We start from the raw sequence: 24,608 nt of genomic DNA, 5'->3' as shown, positions 1-24,608 counted from the left end.
CTGCGCCTACTGTTCCCACTGGTACCGCCACGCCATGTCCTCCTAGTACCTCTAGCAAGCCACCAAGTCCTTACAAAATTTTTGTAAAGACAGTTAGAGAGAGGGCTACACATAGTGGAACTCCACCTAGCGAGGTAGCAGAGGAGCCTGAGACTGAGAGGCCAAGTGCAGAGTCTATTCTTCCTGCTCGCACTACTACTAGTCACGAGTCTCACGACGATATCAGTCTTAGCTCCAGCCTAGCAGGAATTCCATTCGATCTGGCTAATGAAGAGCTAGACTATGAGCCAGAGGAAGTAGAGGAGATGAGTGGTCAGGAATCAGATTCCTCAGGGAGCAGTGTCCAAATGACTAGTGCACAATTTTCCCCTGAGCCTCCACCTTCTCCGCTACGATCATCACCATCACCACCACCAGCAGCAGCAGCAAAACCTAGCAAATCTAAAGCAATTAGCAGTCCCACTATGGCCAGTACTGTTACCACCAGTCCCACCACCACTAGTTCTGCCTCTGTTCATCCACCCCGAGCAGTAAGAGCAGCACCCAAGGCACACTCCAAGGCTATGCGCGCCCCAATTTGGGAGCACTTTGAAAATGTTGAAGAAGGGCGCTATGGAAAGTGCAAACATTGTGGGAAGCTAATAAGCAGAGGGAAAGTGTCTGGCCATTTTACCAGTGCTAGCATGAAGCATCACCTCAGCACTCAACACAACGCTGTGCTATTGGGGAAAGATGCAGAGGTAAAACTTAGTGCAGGCAGCATAGCTGGTGGCCGTGGAAAAACCCCAACAGCTTCTTCTTCTGAGCCAATAGCAGCAGCAGCAGCAGCAACTAGTGCTGGCAGCCAGAGACCAAGGCAGGTTGGAGCACTGCATGCCCAGCCCACCCTGGAAGAATTTGGGGCATTCCACTCCAAGAGAACGATGCCCAAACAGCAGGCCAATAAAGTAACGCGACTTATTGGTCAGTTCATTGCTGTTGGAGGGGCATCCTTCTCCATGATTGAAGGGGAGCCTTTCAAACAATTGATGGCGGCTGTGGCTCCACAATACACAGTTCCGTCACGTTCCACTTTCAGCAGGAACATTGTCCCCTCGCTGTATCGGTCCTGTGTTGCAGCAGTGAAAGAGGAGCTTTCCAAGGCTGCTGGTCAGTGTGTTCATTTCACTACAGATTTGTGGAGTGCACCTAGCGCCCAGCATGCCTTTCTTTCTTTGACAGCACACTGGTGGCAGCCCGGTGTGTCTAAGGAAGTTGCTGCAGCAGGCTACCGATCATTCCTTCTCCATGCAGAAGTGATGGATGAAAAGCACACTTCCCAAAATATTCTGCATGCGATTAGGAAAATGTTTAGCCTTTGGGTGGGAGCAGAGGCGGGCACCAATGTTGAAGTTGGTTTTGTGGTAACTGACGGAGGTGCCAATATGGTGAAAGCGCTGCGAGATGGTCATATTGTTGGTGTGCGCTGTGCAGCCCACATCATCCATCTTGTAGTGAAGGCAGCAATGTCAGAAGGAACTAATGTGGCAGCAGTAGTTCTGTCCCGCTGCAGAAAGATCGCTGGGCACTTTCACCATAGTGTTAAGGCTAGCCAACTTTTGAGGGAAGAGCAAGAGAGGTCAGGTCTTCCCGTACACTGCCTACGTCAGGATGTCAGTACACGGTGGAACTCCACGTTAGACATGCTAGAGAGGATTTTGGAGCAGCAGAGGGCAATCCATAATCTTGCCTCAGAGCACAATATAGGGATTACCTCTCCATTGAATAGGGAGGATTGGACAGTGATCGCCCAGCTAGTGGCAGTCCTTAAACCATTCAGGGATGCCACAGAAAATTTAAGCTCAAACATTGCCAGTCTGGCCCAGGTAATCCCAGTGTTCTCCCATCTAGGCAGCAAGATGGATGTGTTCCTTGGAAACCGTGAGGCTGTTCAAGGTGGCACTCTACATCCTGACGTAGCAGCCATAGTCAGGAAGCTGAAGGATCTGCTAAAAGTACACCTTCGCAAGCGAATGGAAGAGAGTCCCGAAATGATGCTAGCGTGCCTTTGTGATCCAAGAATTAAGGGAAAGCTAGCTTTGAAATTCAATGTTCTCAGTAGCTACCGGGAGCAATTGGTCAACAAGGTGCGTGACTGGCAGCGTAAAATGGGAATGCTGTCCGAGGAGGGTGAGGTGCAGGAGGAGGAAGAGATGATGTGGTCTGCTACCCCTAGCAGCAGCATCAGCAGCAGTGCCACAAGCAGCACAACACAGCTGAGTGGAGCAGCTGCGTTTTGGGAAGAGGCACTTGGCAGTATAGTTGGACCATCTGACAGAGCTAGCAGCAGAAAGGAGAGTAGTGCTGCTGAAATGGTCAAACTTTACCTCTGTGAAGTTCCTTCTGCTCCTAATGTTGATCCTCTTAGCTACTGGGATGAAAAGAAGAGTGTGTGGCCTGCACTCTCATGGGTTGCGCAGCAGCTTCTATCATGTCCGCCAACCACTGTTCAAAGTGAGCGCGTGTTTTCTATGACTGGAAACATACTGAGTCCACAGCGCTCACGCATGGCACCTCATCTGATGGAGCAGATTGCCTTTCTTAAATTCAATCTGCCCAAATTGGGTTACCCAGCTCTTAGCTTGGAAAGTTAAATTTTTTCTCTCTAATGTTTAAGGTAGTTTCTCCCCCTGGTTGCACTTGCTGCGGTGTGGCAATGCCTGCTACCTCCGCTGGTGTAGCCAATTTACGCTAGGGCCTAGTGTCTGAGCTCTGTAAGTCCGCTCCCAAACGCCTAGGACTGACAGTCTTTGGATGCTTTGCCCTGGGGTGAAACAGGTGAGTGGGTCGTCAATTGCCCACTCATTCACCTTTTTCCGTTTCCAACGCTGCTGCTGGTGGTGGTGCCAGTATCTTTTGCCAGTTCGCTTCCTGGCTGAAATCATGCCTCAGATGTCCCTAATGGAAAGGGTAGTTTCTCCCCCCTGGTTGCACTTGCTGCGGTGTGGCAACGCCTGCTACCTCCGCCGGTGTAGCCAGCTTATGCTAGGGCCTTGTGTCTGAGTTCTGTAGGTCTGCTCCCAAACGCCAAGGACTGACAGTGCTTGGATGCTTTGCCCTGGGGTGAAACAGGTGAGCGGGTCGTCAATTGCCCACTCATTCGCCTTTCCCAATTCTGCTGCTGCTGGTGGTGGTGCCAGTGTCTCTCTTCAATGCCAGTTCGCTTCCTGGCTAGTGTCATGCCTCGAATGTCCCTGATTGTGAGGGTAGTTTCTCCCCCCTGGTTGCACTTGCTGCGGTGTGGCAACGCCTGCTACCTCCGCCGGTGTAGCCAGCTTACGCTAGGGCCTTGTGTCTGAGTTCTGGAAGTCCGCTCCCAAACGCCAAGGACTGACAGTTTTTGGATGCTTTGCCCTGGGGTGAAACAGGTGAGCGGGTCGTCAATTGCCCACTCATTCGCCTTTTCCAATGCTGCTGCTGCTGCTGCTGGTGGTGGTGCCAGTGTCTCTCTTCAATGCCAGTTCGCTTCCTGGCTAGTGTCATGCCTCGAATGTCCCTGATTGTGAGGGTAGTTTCTCCCCCCTGGTTGCACTTGCTGCGGTGTGGCAACGCCTGCTACCTCCGCCGGTGTAGCCAGCTTACGCTAGGGCCTTGTGTCTGAGTTCTGGAAGTCCGCTCCCAAACGCCAAGGACTGACAGTCTTTGGATGCTTTGCCCTGGGGTGAAACAGGTGAGCGGGTCGTCAATTGCCCACTCATTCGCCTTTTCCAATGCTGCTGCTGGTGGTGGTGCCAGTGTCTCTTCTCTGCCAGTTCGCTTCCTGGCTAGTGTCATGCCTCAAATGTCCCTAATGGTAAGGGCAGTTTCTCCCCCCTGGTTGCACTTGCTGCGGTGTGGCAACGCCTGCTACCTCCGCCAATGTAGCCAGCTTACGCTAGGGCCTTGTGTCTGAGTTCTGGAAGTCCGCTCCCAAACGCCAAGGACTGACAGTGTTTGGATGCTTTGCCCTGGGGTGAAACAGGTGAGCGGGTCGTCAATTGCCCACTCATTCGCCTTTCCCAATTCTGCTGCTGCTGGTGGTGGTGCCAGTGTCTCTCTTCAATGCCAGTTCGCTTCCTGGCTAGTGTCATGCCTCGAATGTCCCTGATGGTGAGGGCAGTTTCTCCCCCCTGGTTGCACTTGCTGCGGTGTGGCAACGCCTGCTACCTCCGCCAATGTAGCCAGCTTACGCTAGGGCCTTGTGTCTGAGCTCTGGAAGTCCGCTCCCAAACGCCAAGGACTGACAGTGTTTGGATGCTTTGCCCTGGGGTGAAACAGGTGAGTGGGTCGCCAATTGCCCACTCATTCGCCTTTTCAATGCTGCTGCTGGTGGTGGTGCCAGCATCTCTTCTCTGCCAGTTCGCTTCCTGGCTAGAGTCATGCCCAAAATGTCCCTAGTGGTAAGGGCAGTTTCTCCCCTCTGGCTGCGTCTGTCTGCGGTGTGGCAACGCCTGCTACCTCCGCCGGAGTGGCCAGCTTACGCTAGGGCCTAGTGTCTGAGCTCTGGAAGTCTGCTGCCAAACGTCTAAGACTGACAGTGTTTGGGTGCTTTGCCCTGGGGTGAAACAGGTGAGTGGGTCGCCAATTGCCCACTCATTCGCCTTTCCCAATTCTGCTGCTGCTGCTGCTGCTGGTGGTGCCAGTGTCTCTTCGATGCCAGTTCGCTTCCTGGCTAGTGTCATGCCTCGAATGTCCCTAATGGTAAGGGCAGTTTCTCCCCCCTGGCTGCCTCTGTCTGCGGTGTGGCAACGCCTGCTACCTCCGCCGGAGTGGCCAGCTTACGCTAGGGCCTAGTGTCTGAGCTCTGGAAGTCTGCTGCCAAACGTCTAAGACTGACAGTGTTTGGGTGCTTTGCCCTGGGGTGAAACAGGTGAGTGGGTCGCCAATTGCCCACTCATTCGCCTTTCCAATTTTTCAATGCTGCTGGTGGTGGTGGTGGTGGTGCCAGCATCTCTTCTCTGCCAGTTCGCTTCCTGGCTAGAGTCATGCCCAAAATGTCCCTAATTGTAAGGGCAGTTTCTCCCCCCTGGCTGCCTCTGTCTGCGGTGTGGCAACGCCTGCTACCTCCGCCGGAGTGGCCAGCTTACGCTAGGGCCTTGTGTCTGAGCTCTGGAAGTCTGCTGCCAAACGTCTAAGACTGACAGTGTTTGGGTGCTTTGCCCTGGGGTGAAACAGGTGAGTGGGTCGCCAATTGCCCACTCATTCGCCTTTCCCAATTCTGCTGCTGCTGCTGCTGCTGGTGGTGCCAGTGTCTCTTCGATGCCAGTTCGCTTCCTGGCTAGTGTCATGAATCAAATGTCCCTAATGGTAAGGGCAGTTTCTCCCCCCTGGCTGCCTCTGTCTGCGGTGTGGCAACGCCTGCTACCTCCGCCGGAGTGGCCAGCTTACGCTAGGGCCTTGTGTCTGAGCTCTGGAAGTCTGCTGCCAAACGTCTAAGACTGACAGTGTTTGGGTGCTTTGCCCTGGGGTGAAACAGGTGAGTGGGTCGCCAATTGCCCACTCATTCGCCTTTTCAATGCTGCTGCTGGTGGTGGTGCCAGCATCTCTTCTCTGCCAGTTCGCTTCCTGGCTAGAGTCATGCCCAAAATGTCCCTAATGGTAAGGGCAGTTTCTCCCCCCTGGCTGCCTCTGTTTGCGGTGTGGCAACGCCTGCTACCTCCGCCGGAGTGGCCAGCTTACGCTAGGGCCTAGTGTCTGAGCTCTGGAAGTCTGCTGCCAAACGTCTAAGACTGACAGTGTTTGGGTGCTTTGCCCTGGGGTGAAACAGGTGAGCGGGTCGCCAATTGCCCACTCATTTGCCTTTCCCATTTCCTTTTCCATTTCATTATTTTCCTTCTGATACACAACCAACCAAACATAACACACACAATAACACATATAACACATATAACACACAGTGACATCACACATAACACACATACACACACACTTACAATGCACAAAACACAAGGACCTTTTCCTTGTTATTTGCCCTGGCCTTCACTCACTAATAGCATTACATTAACACTATAACTCACACTTCACCCTATAACATTTTTCCATCCACATACCTGCCAACAGACCCAACTTTTTCAGGGACAGTCCTGCTTTTTTCCAGTCCTGTCCCATCTAATTTAGCTAAACTAGGTATGCAAAATGCAAATACACATAGGTAGTTATAGCTTGGTAGGTAACGCTACTATAAACATTTAATAAATATAATCAAGTACTAAATAATAAATCTAACTTTAAAATACATTTAAATAAACCCCTATTTTTTTTTTTAAAAAAAACATTAAAATTAAATTATTATTATTTAGACATAATCCATCTTTAACCAAACCAGTGCACTGCTACTAATCTTAAACATAACCGTACATTAACCCTAAGCTATTTTTTAGTTCTTGTCCAACATTTTTCCATCAGCATACCTGCCAACACACCCAAGATTTTGGTGGACAGTCCTGCTATTTTCCAGTCCTGTCCAATAAGTAAGTTGGGTTGTTGCAAAGTATGCCATTGTAAATAGGTAGCAAATGTTAGGCATGTAAAGTGGTCCAAAATCAATTTAAAAATGTAAAATATTCCCTATTCTTTTATTAAACATCTATGGACAGTACACCTCGGTATGTGTGTGCAACTCTATTGGTCGTTTCGGCAGGGGGCTCGCCTGCCATCAACGAATGAAGTGCATTCTGCAGTTCTGCAATTCACTCGTTGATGCCAGACCAGCCCCCTGCCGAAACGACCAATAGAGCTGCACACACGTACCTTCACGGCAGCTGCTGCTGCTGTGATGTGTTATTAACCCCGTATTAACCCCTGCTAGGCAACCAGGAGGAAAACGAAGATTAAACGAGCACGAAGAATGTCCGCGAATATTCGCCCGAAGAGAAGACAGGAACGGGCGAATATTCGCGGAATACGAAGATTTTTTTTCCCCCGAAGACGAGCACGAAGACGAACACGAAGAGCCCCCTGGTGCCCAAGTCTACTAATTATATAGGAAAAATGGGCAGAAAAGAGGGGCCGAGTGTTTCTTATCTTCCATCTCGGCATCGTGGGAACCATCGTAACAAAACCACCGGGGCCGTCGCCTCTTGGCTTCTCCTGCATAGCTTCACCTTGTGAGCCGCGATCGATAGACTGTCACGGCATAAGATGTCCAGATGCTGAAGTCCCTCCAGATACACAAGAATCACCCGAAAATGTAAGGGGGACATTCAGCCGGATTGGTTCCAATTTACACAACTTGGAGGGCAAGAGACATACTGGACTCCAACCGCCCCTCCCCCCAAAAGCTACAACATACAGTAACACTTATCACGCAATATAACAATGTAACAAAAATTACTTCCAACATCTGCATAATGCAGGGCAATCTTGGTCCTTCTGTCTGGAAAAAGTCCATGGAGGCGGCATTGATAAGACCTGGTGCACATGACTACATGGATGGTTCCAAAAGCCCCGCATGACTTAAAAAAACGCAAGACATAATTTCTGCGGGATAAATAAATGAGACAAAGGCAATAGGCGCATGAAAGTCGGAAACTGTATACTACTGGAATACCTACAGAAATTATCCATAAATAATTGAGTTTTGTAGGTATTCCAGTAGTATACAGCCTCCTGCTCCTTGCACCTGCTGCCTTTGTGATGTCACAATACACAGGTGACATCACAATAGGTGATGATGTCACGGAGGCTATACAGGGCCCTGACATTCCAGCAGTAGTTCAGTGTAGAAGTGAAGGAGCAACGATGGCTTCAAAACAGATAAATCGCATCCAACTTCTAATGATTCTGATCCTCACCGCCCTGCATCCATCTGACTCAAACAGTAAGTACACCCATCACTCCCATCCACCACCGCCCTGCAACATCGCTGCCACTAAACCATCCTTTTATTGTGTGTAGTGCAGACAGGTACCTGACGGGAGAATCGCCCTGTAACCCCCCGAGCCCCATACTGGTTTTAACCGTTTTTAATTTGAATGACAGGATCCGGTCTTGAATTTAAAGGGAAATTTGAGTTTATTTCACGCAAATAGATAACATTATCATTAACATCCGAGTCACCTAATGACCTCACTAATCCCTCCATGTATGATGTAAGAGTGTTTATTTTAGGATTCTCATTTTATTGGTTGTTACTAAATGATTGTTAAATGGATGGTTTCAGAAGCCCTGCGTATCCTTAAAAACCTAATATAACATTTGTGGGGAAATAAAAGGGAGACGGGGAAGATCCGGCTGAAAAACACATTGTTATTATTACTATAATTATTAGTATTAGTATTACTATTATTATTGGTATTATTATTATTATTAGTAGTATTAGTATTCCAGTAGTATACAGCCTCCTGCTCCTTGCACCTGCTGCCTTTGCGATGTCACAATACACAGATGACATCACAATAGGTGATGATGTCACGGAGGCTGTAAAGGGCCCTGACATTCCGGCAGTAGTTCAGTGTAGAAGTGAAGGAGCAACGATGGCTTCAAAACAGATAAATCGCATCCAACTTCTAATGATTCTGATCCTCACCGCCCTGCATCCATCTGACACAAACAGTAAGTACACCCATCACTCCCATCCACCACCGCCCTGCTGCATCACTGCCACTAAACCATCCTTTTATTGTGTGTAGTGCAGACAGGTGCCTGATGGGAGTATCGCCCTGTAACCCCCCGAGTCCCATACTGGTTTTAACCCTTTGTCTTCTGTCGTTTTCTGTCGTTGTCTTACATAACAGTCTCCCATCCGACGCGGTTTGTTGATTTTTGCCCCTTTTGCCCCTCTCTTTCAGGCTGCGGCAGACGCCCGCTTATGTCAGAATATGGCAGCTCGCGGATTGTTGGAGGAGTTGATGCGCAGCCTGGTGCTTGGCCATGGCTGGTCAGCATCCAAGTGCCTTCCGGGGCCGGACATCGCCACTCCTGCGGAGGCACTTTAATCGATGAGCAGTGGGTCCTAACAGCGGCTCACTGCTTCAAGACCATGAAGAGGTAAGGATGGGGGGGGGGTGAGAATGCTGGCTGTGCATTATGGGATTGTGAGGGGTAGAAACGTTACCATTCGCTTTACCCTCACTATTATAACCTGACAAAGCCATCACGCGTTACATTGTAAACCTCTGCCTGGTTAACGTTACATCTCCTGTTTGTGAATCGATTTCACATCTTCGCCCCGGAATTCCTCTTTATAAATAGAGCTCAACGTGTTTCTGATAAGATTGATAATGGATGGATTCCCGCTAAGCCGCATGTCCGCTAACGTCTGTCTCTCATTATCCAGGCTCATTTCCAAATGGCAAATTATACTCGGAGGATTCCAACTGTCGGATCCATCGCGAAGTGACGTCCAGATCAGATCCATCGACTCGTACGTTCAGCACGAGCATTACAATCCCCGGACTGAGCGGAACGACGTGGCGCTGATCAAACTCAACCAGACCGTGAGATTCACCGACTTCGTGCAGCCGGCCTGCCTGCCGAGCGCCACCACGGACATCCACGCCATGGATCATTGCTTCATCAGCGGCTGGGGCGTCACCAAAGATAAAAGTGAGTAACTTAGACCCCCGGACACCCTGGGAATGGTAGTTTAACCCCTTACAGACTGATATGCATCACAGACATTTTCCTGGTGTGTTCCGGGATGTCCGCAATGGGACTTTGGAACCTTCTCTGCCGACTACTTCAATCTGACGGCAAGGACCGGCATTACTCAGCTTTATTTGGGCCAAAACCAAGTCTGCCCCTGATAAATCTATGATTGGGTTTGACATTAGGGGCAATAACTTTTACATACCCCTAGATGGTCTGATATTTCAGTATCCGCAAAGGACACAGAGACCAAACTGTGTCACTGCTTCTCTCCCACGTCCCGAAATTCTGTGTCTTCCACAGGGGAGAATCCTCCTCTCGGGTTATAAACGGGGAATATGTTTTTCGTAAGGGGGTCGTTGCGCGTCTAGCCAAACGGATGTAAACCCAAACACACCGACCTCACCAAAACTCACCAAAACTCACCCCACTAACTGCTCCCAGTCACACTCACCACACTCAGCCGCACACACATCACTCTTACATGGACTCCATGATTAGTTTATTTAAGTCTCTTCTCCTATCCATCGCTGGCGTCTGTGCGTCCGGTGATATTAATTCATTTAATCTTTGATGTCTCGGCAGCCATCCAAACGGCCGACATCCTCCAAGAGGCCAAAGTAAACCAGATTCCTCTGGAGAGGTGCAACGGCTCCGCGTGGTATAACGGGGAAGTCCACGACTACAATCTCTGTGCCGGCTACGAGGAGGGAGGCATCGATAGCTGCCAGGTAAGAAAACAAATCTCTATTTAAGTGCGGTTTCTAAAACCAATTCTGTCTGTTGGAGATGGTATTTTGCGCACATCTTCTCCCCGTGAACATGCGCCGCTAAGACAATAGTAGAAACTGTTTGTGGCACCAAGACGAGGAAGGCTATATGTCTTGGTACAAAGACGGGTTAAACCAGTCACATGGCTCCGACAAAGAGATCCCAGGAGGTTTATGACCATACCCCGGGATGTCGGAGCGCGCTTACACCGACTGGATACAAATATTTGGGGATTTTTCGGATATAATAGAAAAAATAGATAAAAACAGACAATCTGGGCCACCATGTCAGGTTCTGGGGATTTTTCTGGGATTCAGGCCACAGTGTCACAGAACGGTCATTATATCCACACCTCGGGCAACTCGCTCTTTAGTGAATAAACCGCAGAGCTTTTACTGGGGATGCGCAGCTGAGGCTGCAGTTTGTTACAAACCAAGGAGAATTAACCTTTCTCTATACTTTACTCCTGTAGGGAGACAGCGGAGGGCCATTTATGTGCAGGGACCCGGACAGCTCCACGTATAACGTCATCGGAGTGACAAGCTGGGGTGAGGGATGCGGCAAATCAAAAAAGCCAGGAGTGTATTCCAACACTCAATACTTCCGCGAGTGGATCCTCAAAACAATGGGAACCCCATCTCCTGCGCTGAATGAAGCCGCTGTCACCCCAAGCTTGAGTGGTACAAGCAAACCTACAAGACCACCGTTCCGGCTGTCATCTCTATATCCTCCACTGCGGCCAAAACCAACACGGCCAGCGACCACGCGACCTCCACCTCAGACAACAACCGTGCGACCCGCACGCCGAACACCACCCGTGCGACCGGCACGGCGGACACAGCCTGCGCAACAGGCGGCATGGACAATGCCCGCGCAGCGTAAGCCGCGGACGCGGCCTGCGCAACGGGCGACATGGACAATGCCTGCGCAGAGGACACCTGGCACGCAGCCTGCGCAACGGAAACCGCGGACGCGGCCGGCGCAACGGGCGACATGGACAATGCCTGCGCAGAGGACACCTGGCACGCAGCCTGCGCAACGGAAACCGCGGACGCGGCCGGCGCAACGGGCGACATGGACAATGCCTGCGCAGAGGACACCTGGCACGCAGCCTGCGCAACGGAAACCGCGGACGCGGCCGGCGCAATGGGCGACATGGACAATGCCTGCGCAGAGGACACCTGGCACGCAGCCTGCGCAACGGAAACCGCGGACGCGGCCGGCGCAGCGTGCGATTCCAATGCAGCGTGAGAAACGTGCGCGTGAGACGGAGCCCGCACGTCCTGCAAAGACGGCCGAGCCACAAAACACCATCGACAAACTGAAACAGATGTTCATAACCATGACATCTAACGAGCGGCCGACCAAAAACGCTTTGCAGAAGATTCTCATGGCTGCTAAAGAACAATCAGCTCGATAAGAGACTGCAATCAGACTGTTACAGACAGAGACTGTTCTTAGAAAGCTATTGGAATAGCTATTAAGATAGACGTTAAGTTAGTTGCTAAGTTAGTTGTTAAGTTAGTTGCTAAGTTAGTTGTTAAGTTGGTTGTTAAAAAAGCTGTTATAACAGCTCTTAAATAAATGATAAGTTAGGGGTTAGGGCAATTCCTCTGTGGTCAGTTTGGTCATTCATGGGGGGGCAAATGGTATCAAAAAACAAACCAGAAATGGTAAATCCAGGGAATAAGTGACTTTTTCCGGTGCTGCAGATTCTATGGGCATTCACACGTTTCTGAGGGTAGAAGGTGTTGAGTACACGCAGAGTAAAGAGGCTGAACGCGGGCATTTAAAGTCCGCTAATTACACAAATGGCTTCGGGGGCCGTAACTCGCAGACTTGTGCATTCGTTTTTGGGCGAACATGAAAACGAACACGTAGACGAAGACACGCAACGCGTGTTCGTCTTCGTCTACTAATCCAGGGCTCGACAAATACCATGGCGCCAGGTCGCCATGGCGACTGAGAATTTTGTCCTGGCGCCTAAGTATTTGTCAGCTGCCCGCAGAAATGTTTCTGCTACTTGGAGCGAGCGCATATCTGGGGTGTGTGAGTACAATGTGCAGGGCAAAAAAAATCCTGGCTACTAACTTTTTTAGCTGGCTCCTAGATTTAAAACAAATTTGTTAAGCCCTGTCCTAATCTCCCTGGTCCCTTCCCCATGTAGCCTACCTTCTCTACGCAGCATCGCAGGGGTTGACGGAAGAGGAAATCCGTAGGTTCACCATCAGGGGTTAAAAGGCACGGCACCAGCTTGGCCGACAGGTGTACTTCATTGGCTGATGGCAGAGGTGAGATGGGGAGGTTTACATCAGAAGACAAATCGATTGTCTCAGCGCCTTCTCGGTTCCGTTCTAGAATTCCGAACAGAAATTGGGTTTTATAAATTTTAGAGAAGCAAACGGGCCGGCAGAGCTTAGAAAGAAGGAGAAAGATCCGGTTTCTCTGCGGGGGTTCAGAGGTCGGTTAAATTTAAACAAAGATTTTTGTACATTGGAGCGAAGAGGTGACATTTTGTATTTAGAGGGATAAACAACTTTGCACGGATTGCCACCCGGTGACGGTGAGCAGCGACGCGCCATTTATATATAGATGCCCCTACTGTAAAGGCATTGAAGTCTCTATATGGGTTTAGCAATCAATGCCCACCGGCTCGTTGGCTTTAAACATTGGCGCTGTTGCCGATCGCTCGCCGCCGGCACGCGCTTAGAATAATGAGTTCAGGTCTTTCACTAAAATAAATCCGGGCGACTCCGCCGCTGAGCCCCTGAGATCCTTACGCATCGCTAAGGCTTTTGCCAAAAACATTCAAGGGTTTCCCAAGCTGCAAAAAGTTTGGAAATTCTGGGTTCAGCTCCTGGTCCCAGCTTCCAAAACATCCGATCTATCACAGAAGAGTTGATGCAAGAGAGAGCGTGGAATATAGGTGGGACTGCCTCCCAGCAGAAGTGGTAGAGAGTAATGCAGTGAGTGTATTAAACATGCGCGGGATAGAAAATCTATAAATATAAATATATAAATATATAGAAAATAAATAAATAACATTAACTGAAAAGATATGGTACAGCATAACTCCCATTACAATATACTGAGCCAGACATTGACAGTAACGCAGTGGTACGCCTCTGCCCCTAAAACAGCCTCCCCGTGCCACAGCTGCCCATAAAACAACCCCACTGTGCCACCGCTGCCCCTTTAAACAGCCTGTCTGTGCCACCGTTGCCCCTAAAACAGCCTGGCTGTGCCATAGCTGCCAATAGAACAGCCTCCCCGTGCCACCGCTGCCTGTGAAGCAACCTGCCTGTCCCATTTTTGCCCCTAAACACTTACTCACTTCATTCATTCATTCATTCATTCACTTTCCTGCACCCCCTTTACCTCCCTTGCAGATTTCACTGTTGATCACTGGAGCCACGCAGACGTCTATGCAGCCTGACGGCAGCCTAATTCACTGTTTGGGGAAACTCTTTCCCCGCACAAGTTCCTGCTGCCCCTGCGCGGGGGCCACAGCAGTGAGTTCCAGGCCCACGTTAGGCGGTCGTTGCGGCCCCCCCTGATAAGTGACGCCCGGGGCGGACCTCCCTCCTTTAGGTACACTACTAGCCTGGCGGCCAGGCTCCCATTGCTTCTACACGGCTTAGTGCTCGTTATCCTGCTACATATGGCAGGCGAGGTGAGGCATGTACTGTGTACACAAATGGTTAATACACTTTACACTCAGTGCTATAATAATAGGGGTCACAGGGTTCCACATCAACAACAGAAAAGGACCCGGTGGGTCCAGAAAATGTTACTCCGGCGCCACTTAGTGGGCAAACGTATTTTATCCGAGTCTTTCCAAATACTTTTTATCCTGGAAAGCATGCAAAGTATTAGTTCTTCTTTGGACTCCATGTGTAAAATACCCAGGGCTGTCTTAACAGCATTTTATGCCCTGGGCAAAGCGACGCACTGGGGCCCCTACACCCCCCCAAAAAAATACATTATGTACTCACCACTTCCTCTACCTTCCTTACCTTACAAGCAAGGGGATGTAAGCATGCGTGGGATATGACTAGACTATGATCAGAAGCTAATTACATAGGAAAAATGGGCAGAAAAGAGGGGCAGAGTGTTTCTTATCTTCCATCTCGGCATCGTGGGAACCATCGTAACAAAACCACCCGGACCGTCGCCTCTTGGCTTTTCCTGCATAGCTTCACCTTGTGAGCCGCGATCGATAGACTGTCACGGCATAAGATGTCCGGATGCTGAAGTCCCTCCAGATACACAAGAATCACCCGAAAATGTAAGGGGGCCATTCAGCCGGATTGGTTCCAATTTACACAACTTGGAGGGCAAGAGACATACTGGACTCCAACTGCCCCTCCCCCCAAAAGCTACAACATACAGTAACACTTATCACGCAATATAACAATGTAACAAAAATTACTTCCAACATCTGCATAATGCAGGGCAATCTTGGTCCTTCTGTCTGGAAAAAGTCCATGGAGGCGGCATTGATAAGACCTGGTGCACATGACTACATGGATGGCTCCAAAAGCCCCGCATGACTTAAAAAAACGCAAGACATAATTTCTGTGGGGTAAATAAATGGGACAAAGGCAATAGGCGCATGAAAGTCGGAAACTGTATATTACTGGAATACCTACAGAAATTATCGATAAATAATTGAGTTTTGTAGGTATTCCAGTAGTGTACAGCCTCCTGCTCCTTGCACCTGCTGCCTTTGTGATGTCACAATACACAGGTGACATCACAGTAGGTGATGATGTCACGGAGGCTATACAGGGCCCTGACATTCCAGCAGTAGTTCAGTGTAGAAGTGAAGGAGCAACGATGGCTTCAAAGCAGATAAATCGTATCCAACTTCTAATGATTCTGATCCTCACCGCCCTGCATCCATCTGACTCAAACAGTAAGTACACCCATCACTCCCATCCACCGCCCTGCTACATCGCTGCCACTAAACCATCCTTTTATTGTGTGTAGTGCAGACAGGTACCTGACGGGAGAATCGCCCTGTAACCCCCCGAGCCCCATACTGGTTTTAACCGTTTTTCTTCTGTCTTTATATATATTAAACACATTGTCGCTGTCTTACATAACAGTCTCCTGCCCGACGCGGTTTGTTGATTTTTGCCCCTTTTGCCCCTCTTGCCCCTCTCTTTCAGGCTGCGGCAGACGCCCGCTTATGTCAGAATATGGCAGCTCAAGGATCGTTGGAGGAGTTGATGCGCAGCCTGGTGCTTGGCCATGGCTGGTCAGCATCCAAGTGCCTTCCGGGGCCGGACATCGCCACTCCTGCGGAGGGACTTTAATCGATGAGCAGTGGGTCCTAACAGCGGCTCACTGCTTCAAGACCATGAAGAGGTAAGGATGGGGGAGGGGTAAGAATGCTGGCTGTGCATAATGGGATTGTGAGGGGCAGAAATGTTACCATTCGCTTTACCCTCACTATTATAACCTGACAAAGCCATCACGCGTTACATTGTAATCCTCTGCCTGGTTAACGTTACATCTCCTGTTTGTGAATCGATTTCACATCTTTGCCCCGGAATTCCTCTTTATAAACAGAGCTCAACGTGTTTCTGATAAGATTGATAATGGATGGATTCCCGCTAAGCCGCATGTCCGCTAACGTCTGTCTCTCATTATCCAGGCTCGTTTCCAAATGGCAAATTATACTCGGAGGATTCCAACTGTCGGATCCATCGCGAAGTGACGTCCAGATCAGATCCATCGACTCGTACGTTCAGCACGAGCATTACAATCCCCGGACTGAGCGGAACGACGTGGCGCTGATCAAACTCAACCAGCCCGTGAGATTCACCGACTTCGTGCAGCCGGCCTGCCTGCCGAGCGCCACCACGGACATTCACGCCATGGATCATTGCTTCATCAGCGGCTGGGGCGTCACCAAAGATAAAAGTGAGTAACTTAGACCCCCGGACACCCCGGGAATGGTAGTTTAACCCCTTACAGACTGATATGCATCACAGACATTTTCCTGGTGTGTTCCGGGATGTCCGCAATGGGACTTTGGAACCTTCTCTGCCGACTACTTCAATCTGACGGCAAGGACCGGCATTACTCAGCTTTATTTGGGCCAAAACCAAGTCTGCCCCTGATAAATCTATGATTGGGTTTGACATTAGGGGCAATAACTTTTACATACCCCTAGATGGTCTGATATTTCAGTATCCGCAAAGGACACAGACAGCAAACTGTGTCACTGCTTCTCTCCCACGTCCCGAAATTCTGTGTCTTCCACAGGGGAGAATCCTCCTCTCGGGTTATAAACGGGGAATATGTTTTTCGTAAGGGGGTCGTTGCGCGTCTAACCAAACGGATGTAAACCCAAACACACCGACCTCACCAAAACTCACCCCACTAACTGCTCCCAATCACACTCACCACACTCAGCCGCACACACATCACTCTTACATGGACTCCATGATTAGTTTATTTAAGTCTCTTCTCCTATCCATCGCTGGCGTCTGTGCGTCTGGTGATATTAATTCATTTCATCTTTGATGTCTCGACAGCCGTCCAAACGGCCGACATCCTCCAAGAGGCCAAAGTAAACCAGATTCCTCTGGAGAGGTGCAACGGCTCCGCGTGGTATAACGGAGAAGTCCACGACTACAATCTCTGTGCCGGCTACGAGGAGGGAGGCATCGATAGCTGCCAGGTAAGAAAACAAATCTCTATTTAAGTGCGGTTTCTAAAACCAATTCTGTCTGTTGGAGATGGTATTTTGCGCACATCTTCTCCCCGTGAACATGCGCCGCTAAGACAATAGTAGAAACTGTTTGTGGCACCAAGACGAGGAAGGCTATATGTCTTGGTACAAAGACGGGTTAAACCAGTCACATGGCTCCGACAAAGAGATCCCAGGAGGTTTATGACCATACCCCGGGATGTCGGAGCGCGCTTACACCGACTGGATACAAATATTTGTGGATTTTTCGGATATAATAGAAAAAAATGGATAAAAAGAGACAATCTGGGCCACCATGTCATCTTCTGGGGATTTTTCTGGGATTCAGGCCACAGTGTCACAGAACGGTCATTATATCCAGACATCGGGCAACTCGCTCTTTAGTGAATAAACCGCAGAGCTTTTACTGGGGATGCGCAGCTGAGGCTGCAGTTTGTTACAAACCAAGGAGAATTAACCTTCCTCTATACTTTACTCCTGTAGGGAGACAGCGGAGGGCCATTTATGTGCAGGGACCCGGACAGCTCCACGTATAACGTCATCGGAGTGACAAGCTGGGGTGAGGGATGCGGGAAATCCAAAAAGCCAGGAGTGTATTCCAACACTCAATACTACCGCGAGTGGATCCTGAAGACAATGGGAACCCCATCTCCTGCGCTGAATGAAGCCGCTGTCACCCCAAGCTTGAGTGGTACAAGCAAACCTACAAGACCACCGTTCCGGCTGTCATCTCTATATCCTCCACTGCGGCCAAAACCAACACGGCCAGCGACCACGCGACCTCCACCTCAGACAACAACCGTGCGACCGGCACGGCAGACACAGCCTGCGCAACAGGCGGCATGGACAATGCCCGCGCAGCGTAAGCCGCGGACGCGGCCTGCGCAACGGGCGACATGGACAATGCCTGCGCAGAGGACACCTGGCACGCAGCCTGCGCAACGGAAACCGCGGACGCGGCCGGCGCAACGGGCGACATGGACAATGCCTGCGCAGAGAACACCTGGCACGCAGCCTGCGCAACGGAAACCGCGGACGCGGCCGGCGCAACGGGCGACATGGACAATGCCTGCGCAGAGGACACCTGGCACGCAGCCTGCGCAACGGAAACCGCGGACGCGGCCGGCGCAACGGGCGACATGGACAATGCCTGCGCAGAGAACACCTGGCACGCAGCCTGCGCAACGGAAACCGCGGACGCGGCCGGCGCAACGGGCGACATGGACAATGCCTGCGCAGAGGACACCTGGCACGCAGCCTGCGCAACGGAAACCGCGGACGCGGCCGGCGCAACGGGCGACATGGACAATGCCTGCGCAGAGGACACCTGGCACGCAGCCTGCGCAACGGAGACCGCGGACGCGGCCGGCGCAACGGGCGACATGGACAATGCCTGCGCAGAGAACACCTGGCACGCAGCCTGCGCAACGGAAACCGCGGACGCGGCCGGCGCAACGGGCGATTCCAATGCAGCGTGAGAAACGTGCGCGTGAGACGGAGCCCGCACGTCCTGCAAAGACGGCCGCGCCACCAAACACCATCGACAAACTGAAACAGATGTTCATAACCATGACATCTAACGGGCGGCCGACCAAAAACGCTTTGCAGAAGATTCTCATGGCTGCTACAGAACAATCAGCTCGATAAGAGACTGCAATCAGACTGTTACAGACAGAGACTGTTCTTAGAAAGCTATTGGAATAGCTATTAAGATAGACGTTAAGTTAGTTGCTAAGTTAGTTGCTAAGTTAGTTGCTAAGTTAGTTGTTAAGTTGGTTGTTAAAAAAGCTGTTATAACAGCTCTTAAATAAATGATAAGTTAGGGGTTAGGGCAATTCCTCTGTGGTCAGTTTGGTCATTCATGGGGGGGGGGCAAATGGTATCAAAAAACAAACCAGAAATGGTAAATCCAGGGAATAAGTGACTTTTTCCGGTGCTGCAGATTCTATGGGCATTCACACGTTTCTGAGGGTAGAAGGTGTTGAGTACACGCAGTGTAAAGAGGCTGAACGCGGGCATTTAAAGTCCGCTAATTACACAAATGGCTTCGGGGGCCGTAACTCGTAGACTTGTGCATTCGTTTTTGGGCGAACATAAAAACGAACACGTAGACGAAGACACGCAACGCGTGTTCATCTTCGTCTAATAATCCAGGGCTCGACAAATACCATGGCGCCAGGTCGCCATGGCAACTGAGAATTTTGTCCTGGCGCCTAAGTATTTGTCAGCTGCCCGCAGAAATGTTTCTGCTACTTGGAGCGAGCGCATATCTGGGGTGTGCGAGTACAATGTGCAGGGTAAAAAAAATCCTGGCTACTAACTTTTTTAGCTGGCTCCTAGATTTAAAACAAATTTGTTAAGCCCTGTCCTAATCTCCTGGGTCCCTTCCCCATGTAGCCTACCTTCTCTACGCAGCATCGCAGGGGTTGACGGAAGAGGAAATCCGTAGCTTCGCCATCAGGGGTTAAAGGGCACGGCACCAGCTTGGCCGACAGGTGTACTTCATTGGCTGATGGCAGAGGTGAGATGGGGAGGTTTACATCAGAAGACAAATCGATTGTCTCAGCGCCTTCTCGGTTCCGTTCTAGAATTCCGAACATAAATTGGGTTTTATAAATTTGAGAGAAGCAAACGGGCCGGTAGAGCTTAGAAAGAAAGAGAAAGATCCGGTTTCTCTGCGGGGGTTCAGAGGTCGCTTAAATTTAAACAAAGATTTTTGTACATTGGAGCGAAGAGGTGACATTTTGTATTTAGAGGGATAAACAACTTTGCACGGATCGCCACCCGGTGACGGTGAGCAGCGACGCGCCATTTATATATAGATGCCCCTACTGTAAAGGCATTGAAGTCTCTATATGGGTTTAGCAATCAATGCCCACCGGCTCGTTGGCTTTAAACATTGGTGCTGTTGCCGATCGCTCGCCGCCGGCACGCGCTTAGAATAATGAGTTCAGGTCTTTCACTAAAATAAATCCGGGCGACTCCGCCGCTGAGCCCCTGAGATCTTTACGCATCGCTAAGGCTTTTGCCAAAAACATTCAAGGGTTTCCCAAGCTGCAAAAAGTTTGGAAATTCTGGGTTCAGCTCCTGGTCCCAGCTTCCAAAACATCCGATCTATCACAGAAGAGTTGGTGCAAGAGAGAGCGTGGAATATAGGTGGGGCTGCCTCCCAGCAGAAGTGGTAGAGAGTAAGGCAGTGAGTGTATTAAACATGCATGGGATAGAAAAAATATAAATATATGAAAAGATATGGTACAGCATAACTCCCATTACAATATACTGAGCCAGACATTGACAGTAACGCAGTGGTACGCCTCTGCCCCTAAAACAGCCTCCCCGTGCCACAGCTGCCCATAAAACAACCCCACTGTGCCACTGCTACCCCTTTAAACAGCCTGTCTGTGCCATAGCTGCCCCTAGAACAGCCTACCCGTGCCACCGCTGCCTGTGAAGCAACCTGCCTGTCCCATTTTTGCCCCTAAATACTTACTCACTTCATTCATTCATTCACTTTCCTGCACCCCCTTTACCTCTCTTGCAGATTTCACTGGTCGGGGGCCGGCTGATCATCACTGGAGCCACGCAGACGTCTATGCAGCCTGACGGCAGCCTAATTCACTGTTTGGGGAAACTCTTTCCCCGCACAGGTTCCTGCTGCCCCTGCGCGGGGGACACAGCAGTGAGTTGCAGGCCCACGTTAGGCAGTTGTTGCAGCCCCCCCGATAAGTGACGCCCGGGGCGGACCTCCCTCCTTTAGGTACACTACTAGCCTGGCGGCCAGGCTCCCATTGCTTCTACACGGCTTAGTGCCCAGACACAGCAGCCTCTTTTTACAACAACACACTTGCTTCATCCCTCGACACCATAGCTCCAATTACTACAAGTTACCCCCGACAATTTAAACGCCAACCATGGCATACCAAAACCACACGGTATCTTCAGAAGTGCTGCCGCACAGCTGAGCGCTACTTCAGAAAATCAAAATCCAGCGAAGACTTTACTCATTATAAATTCATGCTTCACACCTACAACTCTGCCCTCTCTCTCGCCAAACAGCTCTACTTCTCCACTCTCATATCCTCTCTTTCTTCCAACCCACGACGCCTTTTTTCTACTTTCGACTCCCTTCTCTGTCCCTCCACACCCACACCACAAACCTCTCTCACTGCCCAAGATCTTGCAACCCACTTCAAAGAGAAGATCGAGACTATTAGAAAAGACCTCTCTTCCTTACAACTCCCTCCTACACCACTCACCACCACCCTCTCTACTCCTCCTATACCACTCAACACCACCCTCTCTACTCCTACTATACTAACTGCCTTTTCCCCTACAACCGAAGAAGAGATAGCCACTCTTCTTTCTTCCTCTCACCCAACAACCTGTCCCCTTGACCCCATCCCTTCACACCTCACAAAGTCTCTATGTCCATCCCTTGGTCCATCACTTACCCACCTATTTAATCTTTCTCTATCATCTGGATCTGTACCATCTGCCTTCAAGCATGCGCTAATCACACCAATTCTAAAGAATCCTTCCTCAGACCCCGTCTGTTTGACTAACTACCGCCCTATCTCCCTGCTTCCTTTTACCTCTAAGCTGCTTGAACGGATTGTGTCCAATCGCCTCACTAACTTCCTCTCCTCTAATTCCCTCCTTGACCCTCTACAGTCTGGTTTCAAACCCCTTCACTCTACTGAAACGGCTCTAACAAAAGTCTCCAATGCCTCGCTCTCTGCCAAAGCTAAAGGTCACTACTCTATTCTAATTCTACTGGATCTCTCTGCTGCTTTCGATACTGTTGATCACCACCTTCTTCTTGACTCACTTGCTTCTATGGGCATTCGAGATACAGCTCTCTCCTGGATCTCCTCATATCTGTCTAACCGTTCCTTCTCTGTCAACTTCTCAGGCAACACATCATCGCCCCTTCCTCTTTCGGTTGGTGTCCCCCAAGGTTCAGTCCTTGGCCCTCTGCTGTTCTCTCTTTATACTTCCTCTCTTGGCAAACTAATCAACTCATTTGGCCTCCAGTATCATCTATATGCAGATGATACCCAAATCTACCTGTCTTCTCCTGATCTCTCTCCATCTCTCATGTCCCGGATCACCAGCTGCTTGTCTGCTATTTCTTCATGGATGTCACAACACTACCTGAAACTTAATCTTTCTAAAACGGAACTCATTATCTTCCCTCCCTCCATCTCCACTCCACTACCTGAATTCTCTATCACCATTAACAACACAACTATCTCTCCTACTAACCAGGCCCGATGCCTTGGGGTCATCCTTGACTCAAACCTCTCCTTCATCCCTCACATTCAGTCCCTCGCCAGATCCTGCCGCCTGCACCTAAAAAACATCTCTCGTATCCGCCCATTCCTCACCCAAGAATCCACAAAAACTCTGGTTCATTCACTTATCATTTCCCGTCTTGACTACTGCAACACTCTTCTGGTTGGCATTCCACTGTCTCGACTCTCTCCACTACAGTCTATCCTTAATGCCGCTGCTAGGCTCATCTTCCTTGCACGTCGCTCCTCTTCTGCTTCCCCCCTCTGTGAATCCCTCCACTGGCTCCCAATTACCTTTAGAATTAAATTTAAGATCCTGGTACTGACATATAAGGCCATCCACAATACTGCTCCTCCGTACATTTCTGACCTCATTAGCAAATACTCTCCTACTCGATCCCTACGTTCCTCCCATGGGCTAAGGCTCTCCTCCTCACTCATCACCTCTTCCTTTTCCCGTCTACAAGATTTCACTCGAGCTGCCCCATATCTCTGGAATCTGCTCCCAAGGAACCTTCAGCTTTCACCCTCCCTCCCGACATTCAAGAAACATCTAAAAACCCACTTCTTCAGAGAAGCCGCACCATCTTAGCTGCTAGAACATCCTTGTCATTGATACCCCCACAATACCTCTCACCCTTTCTCTATGCCTTATGTTTGTTTATCACCCCATTTTCCCTCTAGATTGTAAGCTTGCGAGCAGGGCTCTCTCCACCAAATGTATCGGTTTGTCTTATTCTGTCAATTCTTGTCTTGTCATATCCCTTGAATTTATGTATTGTATTAAGCGCTGCGTAAACTGTTGGCGCTATATAAATAAAAGATAATAATAATAATAATAATAATAATAAATCAATTGGAAATTACATATAAACTCTGCATTAAAGGTATAGATAAAAACCCCTAAATTACAGGCATAGATCACTGGTCACACACCCCAAAGCCAACCCTGGCGTCCTCACTGCCCACATAGAACCTGACCAGCACCCAAATTACACATTGTGTCAGCTTTGTCCCCAAACAGCTGAACGTACGCCATGTTTGTCCCATAAACACCTCTCCCTCCTAATCTATTATATCTACCCCCTCTCCCTCCCAATCAATCCCATCTACGCCCTCTCCCTCCCAATCTATCCCATCTACCCCCTCTCCCTCCCAATCTATCCCATCTACCCCCTCTCCCTCCCAATCAATCCTATCTACCCCCTCTCCCTCCCAATCTATCCCATCTACCCCCTCTCCCTCCCAATCAATCCTATCTACCCCCTCTCCCTCCCAATCAATCCCATCTCCCTCCCAATCTATCCCATCTACCCCCCTCCTCCTCCCTATCTACCCTGCATGGGCTCATCTTGCTGCACATAGTGGTAGGAATATAATATAAAAGTATATAGGAATCAGTGTGTATGTGATATATATTGTATTTTATGTGAATGTGATGGTGTGCATGTGAATCAGTATATATATATATATACACCTGTGTGTATGATCTCAACTGCTTCATAGAAATAAAATGTGGTCACCCTACCCTAGAGACTATTGAGTAAAAGGGTAAGTGTGTGTGTGTGTGTAGTTTGAACTACTTATGTTTACAATAACAATTTTTTTTTATATTAAATATAATCATACACTATAAACTTGAATAAGATGTAATTTTAGGAAAAAAAGGGGAGAGATGGTGAGAGAAAAATCTATCCCATCTACCCCCTCTCCCTCCCTATCTACCCCCCTCTCCCTCCCTATCTACCCCCTCTCCCTCCCAATCTATCCTATCTACCCCCCCTCCCTCCCAATCTATCCTATCTACCCCCTCTCCCTCCCAATCTATCCTATCTACCCCCCTCCCTCACAATCTATCCTATCTACCCCCTCTCCCTCCCAATCTATCCTATCTACCCCCTCTCCCTCCCAATCTATCCTATTGTCAGGACCCTGGTAAGCAGGTCGGGTAGGAGCCCAGTAGCAGGGGATACAAGGGGTTCTGTTTGCACCCCACGATGCATGACGGTAAGTGATGTGGTACGGACAGGCGAAATAACACACGGCACAACAGAATACGAGGAAAGGTACTGTATTGATGTAGGATATCACCAGCAAGTAAAGGCAGTAGTCTCTATGCAGGATGCCCACTGGGTGGGCTGACGGGTACGGAGGCCCACTGGGTGGGCTGACGGCAGGAAGCCCACTGGCAGGGCTGACTGGTACGGTGGCCC

At 49.8% G+C, this 24,608-nt stretch overlaps 2 protein-coding genes across 2 annotated transcripts; both read left to right on the top strand.

Annotated features, from left to right (window-relative positions):
• Positions 1 to 8,492: 8,492 nt before the first annotated feature.
• On the top strand, positions 8,493 to 13,813 carry LOC128496870 (acrosin-like). The gene is made up of 7 exons (XM_053466689.1): positions 8,493 to 8,571; positions 8,808 to 9,006; positions 9,296 to 9,547; positions 10,166 to 10,337; positions 10,850 to 11,255; positions 12,090 to 12,203; positions 13,767 to 13,813. The coding sequence occupies exons 1-7, from the start codon at positions 8,493 to 8,495 to the stop codon at positions 13,811 to 13,813; spliced, it is 1,269 nt and encodes a 422-aa protein (XP_053322664.1).
• A 1,403-nt stretch (positions 13,814 to 15,216) lies between these two features.
• Positions 15,217 to 19,168, top strand: LOC128496868 (acrosin-like). The gene is made up of 6 exons (XM_053466686.1): positions 15,217 to 15,295; positions 15,552 to 15,750; positions 16,040 to 16,308; positions 16,926 to 17,071; positions 17,585 to 17,963; positions 19,044 to 19,168. Exons 1-6 carry the CDS (start codon positions 15,217 to 15,219, stop codon positions 19,166 to 19,168), a joined length of 1,197 nt encoding a protein of 398 aa, XP_053322661.1.
• Positions 19,169 to 24,608: the final 5,440 nt, after the last annotated feature.

The sequence above is a fragment of the Spea bombifrons genome, chromosome 5 (genome assembly GCF_027358695.1).
Source record: "Spea bombifrons isolate aSpeBom1 chromosome 5, aSpeBom1.2.pri, whole genome shotgun sequence".
Taxonomy (NCBI): domain Eukaryota; kingdom Metazoa; phylum Chordata; class Amphibia; order Anura; family Pelobatidae; genus Spea; species Spea bombifrons.
Note: the sequence above shows the minus strand (reverse complement) of the source record. Positions and strands in the feature narration are given on the sequence as shown.

Bases quoted from the DNA above. Each gene is read 5' to 3' on its own strand.
- LOC128496870 (XM_053466689.1), top strand. From the start codon at position 8,493: ATGGCTTCAAAACAGATAAATCGCATCCAACTTCTAATGATTCTGATC. The intron at 11,256-12,089 runs GTAAGCCGCGGA...CCGGTGCTGCAG, and splicing joins ATGGACAATGCCCGCGCAGC to ATTCTATGGGCATTCACACG. The intron at 12,204-13,766 runs GTAACTCGCAGA...CCTCCCTTGCAG, and splicing joins CACAAATGGCTTCGGGGGCC to ATTTCACTGTTGATCACTGG.
- LOC128496868 (XM_053466686.1), top strand. From the start codon at position 15,217: ATGGCTTCAAAGCAGATAAATCGTATCCAACTTCTAATGATTCTGATC. The intron at 15,296-15,551 runs GTAAGTACACCC...CCTCTCTTTCAG, and splicing joins GCATCCATCTGACTCAAACA to GCTGCGGCAGACGCCCGCTT. The intron at 17,964-19,043 runs GTAAGCCGCGGA...CCGGTGCTGCAG, and splicing joins ATGGACAATGCCCGCGCAGC to ATTCTATGGGCATTCACACG.